This window comes from Ranitomeya imitator, chromosome 4, assembly GCF_032444005.1.
Source record: "Ranitomeya imitator isolate aRanImi1 chromosome 4, aRanImi1.pri, whole genome shotgun sequence".
Classification (NCBI taxonomy): domain Eukaryota; kingdom Metazoa; phylum Chordata; class Amphibia; order Anura; family Dendrobatidae; genus Ranitomeya; species Ranitomeya imitator.
In genome coordinates this window covers 185,673,045-185,691,373 of record NC_091285.1, presented here as the reverse complement: position 1 = coordinate 185,691,373, position 18,329 = coordinate 185,673,045, and the positions used below count along the sequence as shown (strand labels likewise).

General features: G+C 45.0%; 1 protein-coding gene across 1 annotated transcript in view; it reads left to right on the top strand.

Moving 5' to 3' along the window:
- Positions 1–18,329, top strand: part of FBXO38 (F-box protein 38) — a 114,084-nt gene that overhangs the window by 37,249 nt on the left and 58,506 nt on the right. The window contains exons 9-11 of the mRNA XM_069764172.1: positions 6,401–6,531; positions 6,703–6,873; positions 13,071–13,213. Of these exons, the coding sequence (XP_069620273.1) occupies positions 6,401–6,531; positions 6,703–6,873; positions 13,071–13,213 (445 nt within the window). The remainder of the gene's footprint in view (positions 1–6,400; positions 6,532–6,702; positions 6,874–13,070; positions 13,214–18,329) is intronic.

The window sequence follows — 18,329 nt, the reverse complement described above, 5'->3', positions numbered from 1 at the left end:
TTCACACTATCCATAACGACAACCGCCCCACCCTTGTCGGCCTGTTTAATAGTCAAGAAAGTATTATCAGCCAATGCCTTCAAAACTTTCTTATCAGCCAATGTCATATTGTGATTACCCGGAGGGTTAAATGTTCTTTTTAATTTATCGATGTCTCTTCGTACCAATTCAATATAGGATTCCACAAAGTGGTCCCTATTGGGTGGTTGAAAATCACTTTTGACATATAACCCCACCTCCCGCAAGGAAAAACCCTGTGATGGTTCTTCCGTGTTCATAGTCATATCACTGCGCTTATCAGAAAAGAATGACGATAATCTTAACCTCCTAAAAAAGGCATGAAGATCAATTTCTAGCGCAAACCAATCGGGATTACTGGACGGACAAAATGACAGACCTTTAGACAATACTTTAAGTTCAATCTCAGTGCGACAGATGAAATATTTACCACTAAGCTCCTACTGTCCATTAATTGTCCTTCGTATTCCTCGTTTTCATCGTGTACTTCCTCACTTGTCGTTGCTCTCTGTGTGTGCTCCGATTTTCTACGTTTCCGGCCCCCTCTCCGACCTCTTCTCCTGGATTTGTTTTGTCCATTTTTTTCTCTCTCTAAAAAATGTAATCGCCTAGTTCCTTCCATATTGGAATCCTCTGTGGAGTCAGATTCAGCAGAGGTGAAACCAAAGTTGGAGTGCTTCCTCCCTTGTGACTTCCTACGTTTTTTTGACGACCCGGGCTTACTCTTATTGCTATAAGGGAACTGGTTTGATCCCATGTGCCATGAGAAGACACGGCCCGCCTTGTAGTCTTCCATGTCACGGAACCACTTTATCCTCTTAGTAGATTCGATGTCTGCTCGGAATTTCTCCAAATTCCCCATAATTTTATTTTGCAGGGAGCCCCAGTCTTGTGCTGTCAGCTGTATCTTGAGTTGTTCCTCCAACTCCATAGTACCTTTCTTCAGCACCTCCATTTCTTTCTTTAAAAAACCCAGCGTCTGGAGTTCCTGGGTATGGAATTCGACACCTCTCAGGCTCAGGTCTTCCTCCCCAAGGGGAAGTTCCTTTCTCTTCGTCGGGGTGTCAGAGCACTAAAGGGCCCGAATCCTCCGTCTCTCCACCTCGCTATGAGGGTTCTGGGGAAAATAGTCGCTTCTATCGAGGCGGTCCCCTATGCCCAGTTCCACTCTCGTCCTCTCCAGCTGGCCCTTCTATCTGCCTGGGACAGGAATCCGTTTTCCCTGGACCGTCTGTTTTGCCTCTCTTACAAGGTGAGGCAGTCCCTCTCTTGGTGGACGCTGTCCACCTCCATTCTGCGCGAGAGGTCATTCCTCCCTCCCCACTGGCAGGTGATTACCACCGACGCCAGTCTCCAGGGTTTGGGAGCGGTCTTTCTCCACCTCACAGCTCAGGGCCGCTGGACGGCTCAGGAGGCGTGCCTCCCTATCAACCTCTTGGAAATCAGAGCCATCTTCCTAGCCCTCATCCGCTGGGAGCCCCTCCTCTCGGGAAAGCCGGTCCGCATTCAGTCGGACAACGCCACGGCCGTGGCATACATAAACCACCAGGGAGGGACTCGCAGCAGTCAAGTCATGACGGAAGTGGCAAAAATTCTCAGATGGGCGGAGGATCACGTCCCCTCTGTCAGCCGTCCACATTCCAGGGGTGGACAATTGGGAGGCCGACTTTCTAAGTTGCCAGGGCATCGTTGCGGGCGAGTGGTCTCTTCTTCCCGCAATCTTCAGCCAGATTTGCCAGCGGTGGGGCGTTCCAGACGTAGACTCCTGGGCAAACCACAAGGTTCCCCAGTACGTCTCCAGATCTAGGGATCCGATGGCCGTCGGATGCGACGCTCTCGTGATCTCATGGGCCCACTTCCGGATGCCCTATCTGTTCCCGCCTCTCCCCTTGATCCCAAGGGAAGTAAAAAAAAAAAAGATCAAGACTGAAGGGGTCCCCGTACTCTTGGTAGCGTCAGATTGGCCTCGCAGGGCCTGGTACGCAGAACTGGTGAACATGCTATCGGACGTTCCGTGGAGGCTTCCGGATCTTCTGGACCTTCTTTCGCAGGGGCCCCTCTCCCACCCGAATTCTCGGTCTCTGAATTTAACGGTATGGCTGTTGAGGCCGCGGTCCTGAAGAACACATAGCGTCATCCAGACTATGATAAGGGCGAGGAAACCGGCTTCCTCGCGTATTTATCACAGATGTTGGAAGGCCTTTTTCCGGTGGTGCCAGGACAACAATCTGTTTCCTATGACCTTTTCCCTTCCTTCCCTTCTCAGCTTCCTTCAAACGGGCCTAGATTTGGGTCTTTCCCTTAGCACCTTGAAGGGTCAGATTTCCGCTCTATCCATTCTTTTTCAAAGAGACCTGGCCTCCCTTCCTCAGGTGAGGACCTTCATCCAGGGGGTTGCTCATATAGCTCCCCCTTACCGTTCTCCTGTCAAGCCTTGGGATCTCAACCTCGTCTTAGACGCCCTCCAGCGGGCGCCCTTTGAACCGCTTCAGGACGTTTCCGTCTCGCTTCTATCCTGGAAGGTAGCCTTTTTGGTCGCCATCACCTCCATCAGAAGGGTGTCAGAACTGGCGACATTATCCTGTCGTTCTCCCTTTCTAGTCCTGCATCAGGACAAGGTGGTTCTTCGTCCGGTTCCTTCCTTCTTACCGAAGGTAGTCTCATCCTTTCACATGAATGAGGACATTGTCCTCCCTTCCTTTTGCCCTTCCCCGGTTCATCCCTTGGAGAAATCGCTTCACAAGTTGGATGTGGTCAGGGCTATCCGGATTTACCTCGCAAGAACTGCCTCTTTTTCGTCAGGCCGATCCTCTGTTCGTCGTCTCGGATGGACGTCGAAAGTGACTTCCCGCCTCCAAGTCCACGATTGCTCATTGGATCCGTTCGGGTTGGTACATAGGTTGAGTTTTATATTACCTGTTCCTACTACTGCTTTTGCACCAACTGAGTTGCCTGGTGCCTGTCGGAGGGTGTATACTGCCGGGGAGGAGTTACTTCTTTATTTGCATAGTGTCAGCCTCCTAGTGACAGCAGCATACACCCATGGTTACCTGTGTCCCCCAATGAAGGCTCCAAGAAAGAGATTTTACGGTAAGAAATATAAATCCCTCTTTTCTCTATCGCCTCTCATTGGGGGATACAGGAACCATGGGACGTCCCAAAGCAGTCCCTGGGGTGGGAAAACCAGACTTCCATCAGGTCAGAGGACTTACCACTGCTACGTGCAAGATCCTTCTGCCTAGGCTGGCGTCCGCCGAAGCGTAGGTATGGACCCTGTAAAATTTGGCAAGCGTGTGAATGGAAGACCAGGTTGCCGCTTTGCAAAGTTGTAGGGCTGAAGCCCTGTGGTGTACCGCCCAGGAGGCGCCGACTGCCCGGGTAGCGTGAGCCTTTATCCCAGGAGGGGGCACTCTGTTCTTGACCCCGTAAGCCTCCAAAATTGCCGTTCTGATCCAGCGAGCAATAGTCGCCTTGGAAGCCAGCAGGTCTCTACGCGTGCCATCAGGAATGACGAAAAGAGAGTCCGTCTTCCGGAAAGTGGCCGTTCTAGCCAGGTAGATCCTCACTGCCCTGACGAGGTCCAGCTTGTTCAACGATCGCTCAAGAGGATGAGTCGGAGCTGGACAAAAGGAAGGTAGAACAATGTCCTCGTTGAGGTGGAAGGTGGAAACCACCTTAGGAAGGAAGGAAGGTGGAGGCCTGAGGACCACGTTGTCCTGGTGGATAACCAAGAAAGAAGATCGGCAAGAAAGGGCCGCCAACTCGGAAACGCAGCAGATAGAAGTGATGGCCACAAGAAAGGCCACCTTCCAAGATAGAACTGACAGGGAGACCTCCCTGAGAGGCTCAAAGGGGGGACCCCTCAGAGCATCCAGCACAAGATTTAAATCCCATGAATCCACAGGGGCCCTGTACGGAGCATGGGCTACTCCTTGAAGGAAGGTCTTAACCTGTCGCCGAGAAGATAAAGTCTAATAAAAAAAAGATGGAGAGTGCAGAAACCTGGCCCTTTAGGGAACTAAGAGCGAGGCCAGTGGAGTTAGGCGTCCTGATTATCTATGGACTGGGGAAGATGGGAGCTTGTGCCCCCGGTAGCATTCTTAATAATTTGGTCCAGCTTGGAACCGAAGAGACGAGATCCCTGAAAAGGCAGACTGGTAAATACTCACCTCACACATCCCACGTCGTCTGTTACTAACCTTAATTCCAAGGAAGGTATGAGACGTCCAGGGAGCTGGTGATGGATGTCCTTGTTTCCTCCGACCGACAGGCTCTGGTGGGCGAGTGGGTGGGGGACGGAGCTAGGACCGGACTTCTAAGCACGCTTGTGTGCTAGGATCATGGTCCTGCTGAGGGATCTATGAGGATACGGGGTGGCAGTACACGCCGTACTCATAGTCCGTATTGTGGGACTACAGGTGTGACTGTTCACCCTGTGTCCCTTCCGGAAAAACCTGAAAGAAAAATGATGTGCATTAAGGTAGATAAGGGTCTAATGAAAGACCCGTGTCCACCTCCTACTGACACTAAGCTAAACTGAAGTACATAATGCCAGTTGGTGGGGTGTACACTGCAGAGGAGGAGCTAACTTTTTTTGTGCATAGTGTCAGCCTCCTAGTGGCAGCAGCATACAACCCATGGTTCCTGTGTCCCCCAATGAGAGGCGATAAAGTAGTTTCCCCCCACATATGGGGTACCAGCGTACTCAGGACAAACTAGACAACTTTTGGGGTCCAATTTCTCCTGTTACCCTTGTGAAAATAAAAAATTGCGGGCTTAAAAATAATTTTTGAGGAAATAATTTTTTTTTATTTTCATGGCTCTGTGTTCTAAACTTCTGTGAAGCACTTGGGGGTTGAAAGTGCTCATCACACATCTAGAGGAGTTCCTTGGGGGGTCTAGTTTCCAAAATGGAGTCACTTGTGGGGGAGTTCAAATGTTTAGACACACAGGGGCTCTCCAAACGCGACATGGTGACCGCTAACGATTGGCGCTAATTTTTCATTCAAAAGCCAAATGGCACTCCTTCCCTTCCGAGCCTTGCCGTGTGCCCAAACAGTGGTTTACCCCCACATATGAGGTATCTGTGTACTCAGGAGAAATTGCCCAACAAATTTTAGGATCCATTTTATCCTGTTACCCATGTGAAAATGAAAAAATTGAGGGTAAAAGAATTTTTTTGTGGAAAAAAAAAATACTTTTTCATTTTTACGGATCATTTTCTGAAGCACCTGGGGGTTGAAAGTGCTCACTATGCATCTAGATATGTTCCTTGGGTGGTCTAGTTTCCAAAATGGGGTCAGTTTTGCAGGAGCTACAATCTTTAGGCGCACGGGCTCTCCAAACGCGACATGGTGTCCGCTAAAGATTGGAGCCAATTTTTAATTCAAAAAGTCAATTGGCGCTCCTTCCCTTCCGAGCCCTGTCGTGCGCCCAGACAGTGATTCCCCCCACATATGGGGTATCGGCGTACTCAGGACAAATTGTACAACAACTTACAGGATCCAGCTTCTCCTTTTACTCTTGGGAAAATAAAAAAAAGTTGCTAAAAGTTCATTTTTGTGACTAAAAAGTTAAATTTTCATTTTTTTTTTTCCATGTTGATTCTGCTGCTGGGAAACACCTGCAGGGTTAATACACTTCTTGAATGTGGTCTTGAGCACCTTGAGGGGTTCAGTTTTTAGAATGGTGTCACTTTTGGGTATTTTCAGTCATATGAACCCCTCAAACTGACTTCAAATGTGGGGTGGTCCCTAAAAAATGGTTTTGTAAATTTTGTTGTAAAAATGAGAAATTGCTGGTCAAATTTTAACCCTTATAACTTCCTAGCAACAAAAAAAAATAGTTTCCAAAAGTATGCTGATGTAAAGTAGACATGTGGGTAATGTTATTTATTAACTATTTTGTGTCACATAACTCTCTGGTTTAACAGAATAAAAATTCAAAATTTGATAATTGCAAAATTTTCAAAATTTTCGCCAAATTTCATTTTTTTTTAACAAATAAGCACAAAAATTATCGACCTTCGTTTACCACTAACATGACACCCAATATGTCGCGAAAAAACAGCCTCAGAACCGCTAGGATCCATTGAAGCATTCTTGAGTTATTACCTCATAAAGGGACACTGGTCAGAATTGCAAAACATGGCCAGGTCATTAAGGTCAAAATAGGCTGGGTCATGAAGGGGTTAAGTTAACAAAGATTTGTCTCTGGGGGAGTTTACTTCTTCGCCTGCATGAGACTGACCAATCATAAGCAGTTAGCATCATGCAGGGGTGAAAAGAACACACCCTCTTCACAGAGCTTACCTATATCACAAGAAAAAGGAACCAGTCTAATCTTACATTGATAATGTTGTCTTATTTGTTTTTCCATCAAGATTACATGAAGTACGCATCCAACCTTCATTGACCAAAGATGGAGTCTTCTCGGCATTGAAGATGGCTGAGCTTGAGTTTCCACAGTTTGAAACTTTACATTTGGGTTATGTGGATGAATTTTTGTTGCAATGTAAGTAAAAACTTGAAGGACAACTGGTTTACATATTAGACTTGTGAGCTTCCATCCAGTCAGAAATATGACTGTGTGTGCGCCATGTATTGCTGTTGCTGTCTCAAACCTGCAGCTTACAGACCTTATTTTCATCCTTTTTAGTCTGTTTTTATTTGTTGGGTTTTACAGGTAAGATGACCAATGCTGATTTAATGAAGTATGGCTTGGCTGATGTTGCTGAGAATCCTGGAATCATTACTGATATTGGAATGAAAGCTGTAAATGAAGTCTTCTCTTGCATCAAATATTTAGTTATCTACAACTGCCCTCATCTTCATAATCCCAAAAATTGGATCACAGGTACAGAATATTAACAATTAATGTTTTCTTTACTTTTTCTATTGGACTTCCTTGCAAATATTTTGCATCGCTGCTTCTATGGAGCAGAATGTAATTTTACCACTGATAATCGGCAGATTTGTGTAACCCAAAAAATATGTACTCTGTGGGTACAGTCAGGATAGATGCCGAGGTACTCAATGTACAAATCGTATACTGCATGGTATACATTTATTTGCGGTGGCCCTCTGTATAAGAAAGCACAGTCTGCAAGTTCCTGCTAGATGGAGGCTGAAGGAATACTGTTGTGGCCTTAGTCTGGTGAATGGGGGCCTATGGGCAGGTTGCAGTATACATAGGGAAAAGCTACTGATGTTTACTGTAGGCTAATTGCATAGACAGTTTTCTTGGATTTTCAGCTAACTTATGGGAGTACAAAATACTTTGTTAGGCATATATAGCCACTTATTGTACATTGATGTTACTTCCTTGCTTATCTACGAGTGTGATTGTGGCTGTGCTTGGTTCTGTATCAGTATCTTACGTAACCAGCAATATCAGACACAGCAAGAATTGTTGGAACTTTGCTGTGGCAGGATATAGAATAACATGGCTTACCTCTGTATGGGCTCAACCATAAATTTATGATTACAGATTTTTTTCATCTTTTTTGATACTTAACCCCTTCCCGACCTGTGACACAGCGTATGCGTCATGAATGTCGGTGCCAATCCGACCTGTGACGGATATGCTGTGTCACAGAATGATCGCGTCCCTGCAGGTCGGGTGAAAGGGTTAACTGTAATTTCACCCGCCTACAGGAACAGGGGGAGTGGTACTTCAGCCCAGGGGGGGTGGCTTCGCCCCCCCATGGCTACGTCGCTCTGATTAGCTGTTGAAAGTGAAACAGTCTAATCAGAGCAATCGTTATATTTCACCAATAAAAATTGGTGAAATATTATTTCCAGCCATGGCCGATGCTGCGATATCATCGGCCATGGCTGGAAACCGTGATCTGCCACCGCCACCAATCTCCTCCCCAGTCCTCCGCCCTGTCCTGTAATGTGCTGTGCTCCCCTCCGTCCTCCTGTCCGACCCCCCCTGTGCACCGATCCCACCCCCCATACTTACCGAGCTCCAGTGTCCCTCCCGGTGTCCGTCCGTCTTCCAAAATGGCGGGCGCTTGCGCAGTGCGCCCGCCGAATCTGCCAGTTGGCAGATTCATTCCAGGTACATTTTGATCACTGTGATAGGTTTTATCACAGTGATCATAATACAAAAAAAATAGTAATTTTACCCCCATTTTACTATATTACCCCCATAGGTAGGGACAATAATAAAATAAAGAAAATCTACTTACTTTTATTTTTCCACTAGGGTTAGGCTGGCGTCACACTCGGCGTAAGACAATACGGTCCGTATTTTACGGCCGTAATATGCCGAAATGTCACGGAAATATTGTTCCGTAGGTAATCCGTTGCCTAGGTGTGGTCGCGTATTTTGCGCATGTACTGTTGCGTGTGTGATCCGTATGGCGTATTTTTCACGCAACATCACAAAATGGACATTTAACGGTTCTCTGGCCTGCAAATAATTCAAATCATCAGCAACATCACTATTTAAGCCCTCTACAACAGGTGGCACCCTCTCATCTGCCCATTTATTTGTTGTGCTTATTTTGGCTGTGTTGGTTGTACCTTCCAAACATGTCTGACTATGTGTCTTTAAGCACAACTCAGCGGGTGTTGTTTCACTGGCTGTTGTCGCGTCGCTTTGGCCAGCCATATCTGGTGAATGTTGATCCGCGAAGGAGGAGACGAAGATTGTGGGTGCATCCTCTATTGACCCAACGCCTCAGTAAAGGACATTTTGGGAGGCTCTATACAGCTTTGAGGTCACATCCTGACAAGTTCTATCTGTACTGTCGCATGACCATCAGTACCTTTGATATCTTGTTGGAGATCTTACCTCCAGGTATCACCTATCAGGACACAAGGATGAGAAAAGCCATATCTGCTGAGGAGCGTCTTCTCCTAACCTTACGGTATGTATTCACCATTCTCACATACTGTATGTTGATGATATTTTTTGGTATGTGTTGTGTTTTAGCAGGTTTATGAAAGTATATGTGGACATTATGGCACAAGCACATCACCAAAACTGTGGTGAATGTTGTAGTTAAGTAACCAAGGTTTATTGTAATTTTTTAAATGAAAATGTCTTTGTAAATATACTATGCACTTGTGCTTATTCATGTTTTTCTTTCTACTCATGTTAAATACGTAATATTATCTTTATTTGTCTTTCAGCTTCCTGTCCACAGGCTTGTCATATGCGGGACTACACCTGGAGTTTCTGATTGGGCGGTCGACAATTTCGGGCATTGTTCGTTCAACCTGTTATCAAATATGGGAGAAACTTCAGGAACTTGTTATGCCTGAGCCCAAACAGGAGGCTTGGCTCAAAATCGCCCGTGGATTCCAGAACACTTGTGACTTCCCTAACTGCATTGGAGCTGTGGATGGGAAACATATCAGGGTGCGTAAGCCGCCAAACTCTGGCTCCCAATTCTACAATTATAAGCAGTTTTTCTCCGTAGTTCTGTTAGCTGTTGCTGACAGTAACTACAGGTTTATAATTGTAGACATTGGGGCCTATGGGCGAACTGGAGATTCTAGGGTCTTCAATTCGTCCATGATGGGTCATCGGCTACGTGACAACCAGTTAGACCTCCCACCACCACAACAACTCCCAGGCTCAAATGCGGAAGCAGTGCCTTTTGTTTTGGTTGGAGATGAGGCTTTCCAACTGACGAGGCACGTCATGAGGCCTTATCCCCAGCGCAACCTGGACCACCGGCGGAGGGTCTTTAATATGAGGCTTTCCAGGGCGCAGAGACTGGTGGAGTGCGCCTTTGGGATTCTGGCTGCAAAATGGCGTGTTCTGCAGTCTGCCATTCAGCTCAGTGAGGCTACCGTCAATGAAGTAATAAAAGCCTGTGTTATTTTGCACAATTTTACCCGCATACATGATTGTTCCTCAGCTGATCTTGGTGAACACCTGATGAGCAATGTGATTAGGCCTACCCCATATGGCCGTCCTCCGCGGCCTCCCCTTTCTGGCCTAAAAGTTAGGGATTTATTCACCAATTTTTTTTTTTATTTCTCCTCAAGGTGCAACTCCCTGGCAAGATTAGGCAATTTTGCATGTTTGATTTTTTTGTATTTCTAAATATTTGTCATATTTTCCAAACAATTTAAAGTGTAAACTAAAACAACTGTGTGTTGTATTTTCTTAATTCACATATGGTTCTGAGCCTAGCATGTGTGTGTGATGTAATAATGATTGGACCACAACCATAATTAGGTTTTTTAAATGTTCAATTTTACTAAATTGAAAAGCCTTTTTGAGTTTTTGTTTTTTTTTTTGCCTTTTTTTTTTTGTTCTTTTAAGCATAAACTTTTTTTGGCAATATATGCCTAAAAACAAAACATAGGAACAAAGTGCTATGTCAGCACAAACATAAACAACACATGGATATGTCCTCCATAATAATAAAAAAACAAAACAAAAATCACAGATCTTGGTACGTAGGTGGTGGAGATGGGGGTAGATCTGGGTCATCATCAGGTGGCCTTTGTCGGCCCAATTGTCCTTCACCCTGTGTGGATGATGTGTGGGCTGGAGTAACATTCTGCCTGGACTCATGTGGGCCAGTTGTGGAATGGCCATAAGGATTTAGAGCAAATCCCTCATGTTCCTGAAAATATCGCCTGGAATCATATCCAAACCCAATATGGCCATGTCATCCAAACACAGGTTGGGACCAGCCTCCAGCACTGGGTCTGGACAAGTAGCCATATTGGGATGGTTGCTGATAGCCTGCCATATGGGCCTGATGTTGCCATGGTGGGTTGGGTGTGGGTAGGGGTTGAGGTGTAGGCTCACGTGGAGGGGGTGGTTCAGATCCCTGTTGAGCATGCACCTGTGGACATCTTTGCAGCCGCAGGAGATTTTGTGGTGACAGCTGCCAATTTTCAATAGTCTCCATAAGCAGTTATGGGTTATTTGGGGGGGTGCATGCATCAATAAGGATCTGCATGCACCCTCTCACACGAAGCCTCACCTCACGCTCTAGGGGCCGTAAATACCGGGCCAGGCTCCTCGTAAAGCCCTCCTCACCATCATCCTCACGAACCCTTGCCAGGTAGTTCAACACCCCAGCATCAACATTTCTCCTACTTTGGAGGAGCTCTCTTCTGCGGCGAGCACGCTGTGATATCACTGCAGCCTGTGGTGATCGCTCCAGGGCAACAGTAGGGCTGCTGCTTGCAGGGTCATCCTGGCTAGCTTGTGCTGCTGATGATGGTGGGGCATCTTCTTGGGCTGGAGCTGGCTGGGCAGATGTCGCGGATCCTGGAGGGATGGAGCCTGACGGGTCAGAAGATGGGCCAGCCACCTCTTCTCCTTCCCCCAACTGGGTCTATGACCAACTCTGAATCCGACCCTGTCTCCCTGTCAGTGAGGTTAGACTGTGTTCTGTAATGAAAGTTTGTTTTTTTAAGTTTTTCTTATTTCCAAAATTAAAAAAAAAAAAAAAAAAAAAGGTTGAAAATGTGTTGGTTTGTACTTACGGTCTGAGGTCCATGCTGGGATTCAAGAATGTCAAACGATCAAAATAAATGTATTTTTTTTTTCTTAGGAGGTGCGCCTGCCCCACTCCTGTCACGCTGCTGCCTCTCCCTCCTATATTGATCGCAGATGCTCCTCCATGTTGTAACATCACCCACTGAAACAAAATACATTAAACAAATTGATTAACCCATTATGCACAGTGGTCACACAAGGTGTAGTTGACTACACAGATTTTAGTGTAGCATAGGAATATGCATTTGTGGAATACATTTATTAGTAATTGAGATCAAATAATACAATTTGTATGTAAGGCCACAAGGACAGAGTCCGCTACCCTCTATCCCATAATGTAATTTTTCTGGTTAACACTGTAAGGGACATCTGTTACAACTATTTTTTTTAATCCGTTTATCATGTACAGCACCATGTACGTACTGGTGTGCTTTTAATTAAGTTCTGTAGTAATTAACAAATTCATGTATAAAACTTCAAAGGAGTTAGGTACTACTGTTTCACAAGAAAATTAAATTACAAACATGAGTGTACTTATTTGTGTCTGTGCCTCATGTGGCTGCTGCTCATAACGTGGGAATAGGGACCCACACACGCTCCTCCATGCTGCCTCTTTTTGGGCCCTGTTGGCGTAGTTGGGATCTCTCTGGTCCCAAATTACTGGCCTTTCTTGCACCAAAATTATGAGCATGTCCACATTGGTAATGTGAGCCATGGTGAATCTCACTACGTGGAGGCGTGCAGCAGACTTCCGGGTTCACTGTCTGGCTTTTTCAGCTAATTAGCATGTCTCACCTGCCTGATTGAGACCTTTGGTCATTTCCGGACATCTGCCAGAGTGTAGCGTATTTCTCGCAAGTCACATGCATGGTCCGTATGCATTCCGTATTTTGCGTGCCCCTATAGACTTTCATTGGCGTATTTTTTGCGCAATACGCTGACAAACGCAGCATGCTGCGATTTTGTACGGCCGTAGAAAGCCTTATAATACGGATGCGTAATATACGGCTGATAGGACCTGACCCATTGAGAATCATTGGGCCGTGTGTAATGCGTGTTCTACGGACGTATCAGGCCCCCGAGCAGATTCTCAGGGACCGCATTCTTGGGTACGGAGCTGTATTATGATTGCCACCAGCTCATTAATTTCTTCTTGCTCTGTTAGCATACACACGCAGGGTTCACTACTGAACACTGAAGGGCATGCTATGAAAGATTACGTCCTGACACCAGTGCCAGTCAGGATGTATTTTGTGGGCGGAGTTTCAACGGCCCCTGATGGGTGATATAAATATCCAAATGGCCCTTGGCAGAAAAAAGATTCCTCACCCTTGATATAAGGCGTAACGCCAACCTCAGATTAATCATAATAAGCAAAATCCCATATGTGCACTACAGGGATAATGTGTGCAGCTTTTTCATTATTTTGGACAACCCCTTAAATTCGTTTGAGACCAAACCACAGTTTCTTACTGAAGCTACCTTTACCACATCCTAGTAATCCACAATATTAAAGCTTTAAATTAGTCCCAATCTCTGTGGTATGAGCATCGTTTTCTGTTCCCTTACAGATCACTCCCGATGGAACCGATTGGTTGACCTTAGCTTGGTGCGCTGTCATGCTATTAAGCTGGAATCCTTCAGTCAGTTTGTTGAGTTTCTTCCCAGTTTAGAATTTATCTCATTGGACCAGATGTTTCGGGAACCCCCGAAGGTTAGTTCTTGGGAGAAATTACACATACATTTTGCCAAGCACGTGTTTTTTTTTTTTTTATAATTTGTTTTTTTCCATCTATATAGCAAAAGTGGAGTGATTTGAACTTTGTGTGGGGTGTGTTGTTTTTTTTTTTGTTTTTTTTTGTTAATATTCTTGCATTCACAGGAGTATCATGACAGGCATCGGGGTCTTGAGATGGTTTAGTGAATCCTGCTCTGCATTGAGACACGATGACCCTTGAGGTCCCTTCCAACTCTATCATTCTATGATTCTCCAGACCCAGGCTCTAATGACAACCCATTGGCGCCCTACGATCACGTGATTGGCGAAGATGAGCCCCTCTAATAACAAGCCTACAGTTGTTGGAGATTTGCAGTGGGATTTAACTAGTTGACAGCGGCGGGTGAAGCTCCAATCCACCTGTTGCTGTTAAAGGCACATGACCACTTATTAAATCTGCTGTTATGTGCGGGGAGAGATGTGGGCTCAGCGTCTGAACCATCATCAAACTCAGGGTCATGTCATATGCTGTAAATATGTCATATGTTGTGAAGGGGTTACGTTTAGATGTTCCATTCTTTCCCCTTTGGGTGCAGTTTTATCAGCTCTCATTTACTGGCCTGCTTAGGCAAGCCAAAAGTGACTATGGGAACAGAAGGATCGTTCATTCTGTTCCCATACAGCATGGTGCTGTCAATAGCATACTCCTTGTTGACATGATGATTTTATTCTGCTAACAAATGCTCCAACAAACCAAGTGGTTACATGGACTGATATTTAGAAACCTCTTGCCAATACTCATTCTCCGATTCTCGACTTGCCTAAATGCACCTTTAGACATGTATTGAGAGACCTTTGCTACTATTTTTCTTTAACCCCTTTATCCCATATGACGTACTATCCCGTCGAGGTGCCCTGGGACTTAATTCCCAGTGACGGGATAGTACGTCATATGCGATCGGCCACGCTCACAGGGGGAGCGCGGCCGATCGCGGCCGGGTGTCAGCTGCCTATCGCAGCTGACATCCGGCACTATGTGCCAGGAGCGGTCACGGACCGCCCCCGGCACATTAACCCCCGACACACCGCGATCAAAGATGATCGTGATGTGCCGACGGTATAGGGAAGCTTCCCGCAGGGAGGGGGCTCCCTGCACGCTTCCCTGAGACCCCCGCAGCAACGCGATGTGATCGCGTTGCTGCGAGGGTCTTACCTCCCTCCCTGCATCTTCCAGGCCCGAATCCAAGATGGCCGCGGATCCGGGTCCTGCAGGGAGGGAGGTGGCTTCACAGACGCCTGCTCAGAGCAGGCACTGTGAAGCAGCCTGCACTGTGAAGCAGCCTGCACTTCTATCAGATCGGTGATCTGACAGAGTGCTGTGCACACTGTCAGATCACTGATCTGTGATGTCCCCCCCTGGGGCAAAGTAAAAAAGTAAAAAAAAAAATTTCCAAATGTGTAAAAAAAAAATAAAAAAAAATATTCCAAAATAATGAAAAAAATATATATATTATTCCCATAAATACATTTCTTTATCTAAATAAAAAAAAAAATAAAAGTACACATATTTAGTATCACCGCGTCCGTAACGACCCGACCTATAAAACTGGCCCACTAGTTAACCCCTTCAGTAAACACCGTAAGGAGAAAAAAAAAAAAGAGGCAAAAAACAACGCTTTATTATCATACCGCCGAACAAAAAGTGGAATAACACGCGATCAAAAAGAGAGATATAAATAACCATGGTACCGCTGAAAGCGACATCTTGTCCCGCAAAAAACGAGCCGCCATACATCATGATCAGCAAAAAAATAAAAAAGTTATAGTCCTCAGAATAAAGCGATGCAAAAATAATTATTTTTTCTATAAAATAGTTTTTATCGTATAAAAGCGCCAAAACATAAAAAAATAATATAAATGAGGTATCGCTATAATCGTACTGACCCGAAGAATAAAACTGCTTTATCAATTTTACCAAACGCGGAACGGTATAAACGCCTCCCCCAAAAGAAATTCATGAATAGCTGGTTTTTGGTAATTCTGCCTCACAAAAATCGGAATAAAAAGCGATCAAAAAATGTGCCATGCACGAAAATGTTACCAATAAAAACGTCAACTCGTCCCGCAAAAAACAAGACCTCACATGACTCTGTGGACCAAAATATGGAAAATTTATAGCTCTCAAAATGTGGTAACGCAAAAAATATTTTTTGCAATAAAAAGCGTCTTTCAGTGTGTGACGGCTGCCAATCATAAAAATCCGCTAAAAAACCCGCTATAAAAGTAAATCAAACCCCCCTTCATCACCCCCTTAGTTAGGGAAAAATAAAAAAAATGTATTTATTTCCATTTTCCAGCTAGGGTTAGGGCTAGGGTTAGAGTTGGGGCTAGGGTTAGGGTTGGGGCTAGGATTAGGGTTGGGGCTAGGGTTAGGGTTGGGGCTAGGATTAGGGTTGGGGCTAGGGTTAGGGCTAGGGTTGGGGCTAGGGTTAGGGTTGGGGCTAGGGTTAGGGCTAGGGTTAGGTCTAGGGTTAGGGCTAGGGTTAGGGTTGGGGCTAGGGTTAGGGTTAGGGCTAGGGTTAAGGCTACCGTTAGGGTTGGGGCTAAAGTTAGGGTTAGGGTTGGGGCTAAAGTTACGATTAGGGTTTAGATTACATTTACGGTTGGGAATAGGGTTGGGATTGGGGTTAGGGGTGTGTCAGGGTTAGAGGTGTGGTTAGAGTAACTGTTGGGATTAGGGTTAGGGGTGTGTTTGGATTAGGGTTTCAGTTATAATTGGGGAGTTTCCACTGTTTAGGCACATCAGGGGCTCTCCAAACGCGACATGGCGTCCGATCTCAATTCCAGCCAATTCTGCGTTGAAAAAGTAAAACAGTGCTCCTTCCCTTCCGAGCTCTCCCGTGTGCCCAAACAGGGGTTTACCCCAACATATTGGGTATCAGCGTACTCAGGACAAATAGGACAACAACCTTTGGGGTCCAATTTCTCCTGTTACCCTTGGGAAAATACAAAACTGGGGGCTAAACATAATTTTTGTGGGAAAAAAAAAGATTTTTTATTTTCACGGCTCTGCGTTATAAACTGTAGTGAAACACTTGGGGGTTCAAAGTTCTTACAACACATCTAGATAAGTTCCTTGGGGGGTCTAGTTTCCAAAATGGGGTCACTTGTGGGGGGCTTCTACTGTTTAGGTACATTAGGGGCTCTGCAAACGCAATGTGACGCCTGCAGACCATTCCATCTAAGTCTGCATTCCAAATGGCGCTCCTTCCCTTCCGAGCCCTCCCATGCATCCAAACGGTGGTTCCCCCCACATATGGGGTATCAGCGCACTCAGGACAAATTGTACAACAACTTTTGGGGTCCAATTTCTTCTCTTACCCTTGGGAAAATAAAAAAATGGGGGTGAAAAGATAATTTTTGTGAAAAAATATGATTTTTTATTTTTACGGTTCTGCATTATAAACTTCTGTGAAGCACTTGGTGGGTCAAAGTGCTCACCACACCTCTAGATAAGTTTCTTAGGGGGTCTACTTTCCAAAATGGTGTCACTTGTGGGGGGTTTCAATGTTTAGGCACATCAGTGGCTCTCCAAACGCAACATGGCGTCCCATCTCAATTCCTGTCAATTTTGCATTGAAAAGTCAAACGGCGCTCCTTCCCTTCCGAGGTCTCCCATGCGCCCAATCAGTGGTTTATCCCCACATATGGGGTATCAGCGTACTCAGGACAAATTGTACAACAAGGTTTGGGGTCCATTTTCTCCTGTTACCCTTGATAAAATAAAACAAATTGGAGCTGAAGTAAATTTTTTGTGAAAAAAAGTTAAATGTTCATTTTTATTTAAACATTCCAAAAATTCCTGTGAAGCACCAGAAGGGTTAATAAACTTCTTGAATATGGTTTTGAGCACCTTGAGGGGTGCAGTTTTTAGAATGGTGTCACACTTGGGTATTTTCTATCATATAGACCCCTCAAAATGACTTCAAATGAGATGTGGTCGCTAAAAAAAAAATGGTGTTGTAAAAATGAGAAATTGCTGGTCAACTTTTAACCCTTATAACTCCCTAACCAAAAAAAAAATTTTGGTTCCAAAATTGTGCTGATGTAAAGTAGACATGTGGGAAATGTTACTTATTAAGTATTTTGTGTGACATATCTCTGTGATTTAATTGCATAAAAATTCAAAGTTGGAAAATTGCGAAATTTTCAAAATTTTCGCCAAATTTCCGTTTTTTTCACAAATAAATGCAGGTAATATCAAAGAAATTTTACCACTATCATGAAGTACAATATGTCCCGAGAAAACAATGTCAGAATCACTGGGATCCGTTGAAGCGTTCCAGAGTTATAACCTCATAAAGGGACAGTGGTCAGAATTGTAAAAATTGGCCCGGTCATTAACGTGCAAACCACCCTTGGGGCTTAAGGGGTTAAAGGTTTTTTTTTTTTTTTTGCTATATTCTTGAAACCCCCACTGATTGCTAAAATGTCTGTTACTTCTGCACTTGACAGAACGGAAGGCCATAGCTTGGCTTTTGATTGCCAGGGCAACAAATCAGCACCTCACAGTAGTATTATAGATGGGGCTGATTGGGTGACAGAGGGAGCTCTCTCCTGTCAATTTCATTATATGCAGAAGTAAACCATCAGGATTGCACTTGGCAGTCATCCTGACCATTGAGGGTATGTTCACACGTTCCTGATTTCCATCCTTTTTTTTTCAGGACTGAAACCGCAGCTCTTTGCAGAAAACGCAGGTCCTTTTTTTGGTGCTTTTTGGTGCGTTTTTTGATGCGTTTTTTGATGCGTTTTTTATGCAGTTTTCTATGCAGAGTCTGTGTGTTTTCTAGGAAGTTTTTTTAGGGTTAAAATGGCTGAAAATACCCTAACCCTACCCCTAACCCTACCCCTAACCCTACCCCTAACCCTAACCCTACCCCTAACCCTAACCCTATTCTAACCTTAGTGGAAAAAAAAAAAAATCTTAATTTTTTTATTGTCCCTACCTATGGGGGTGACAAAGGGGGGGGTGTCATTTACTATTTTTTATTTTGATCACTGAGATAGGTTATATCTCAGTGATCAAAATGCACTTTGGAACGAATCTGCC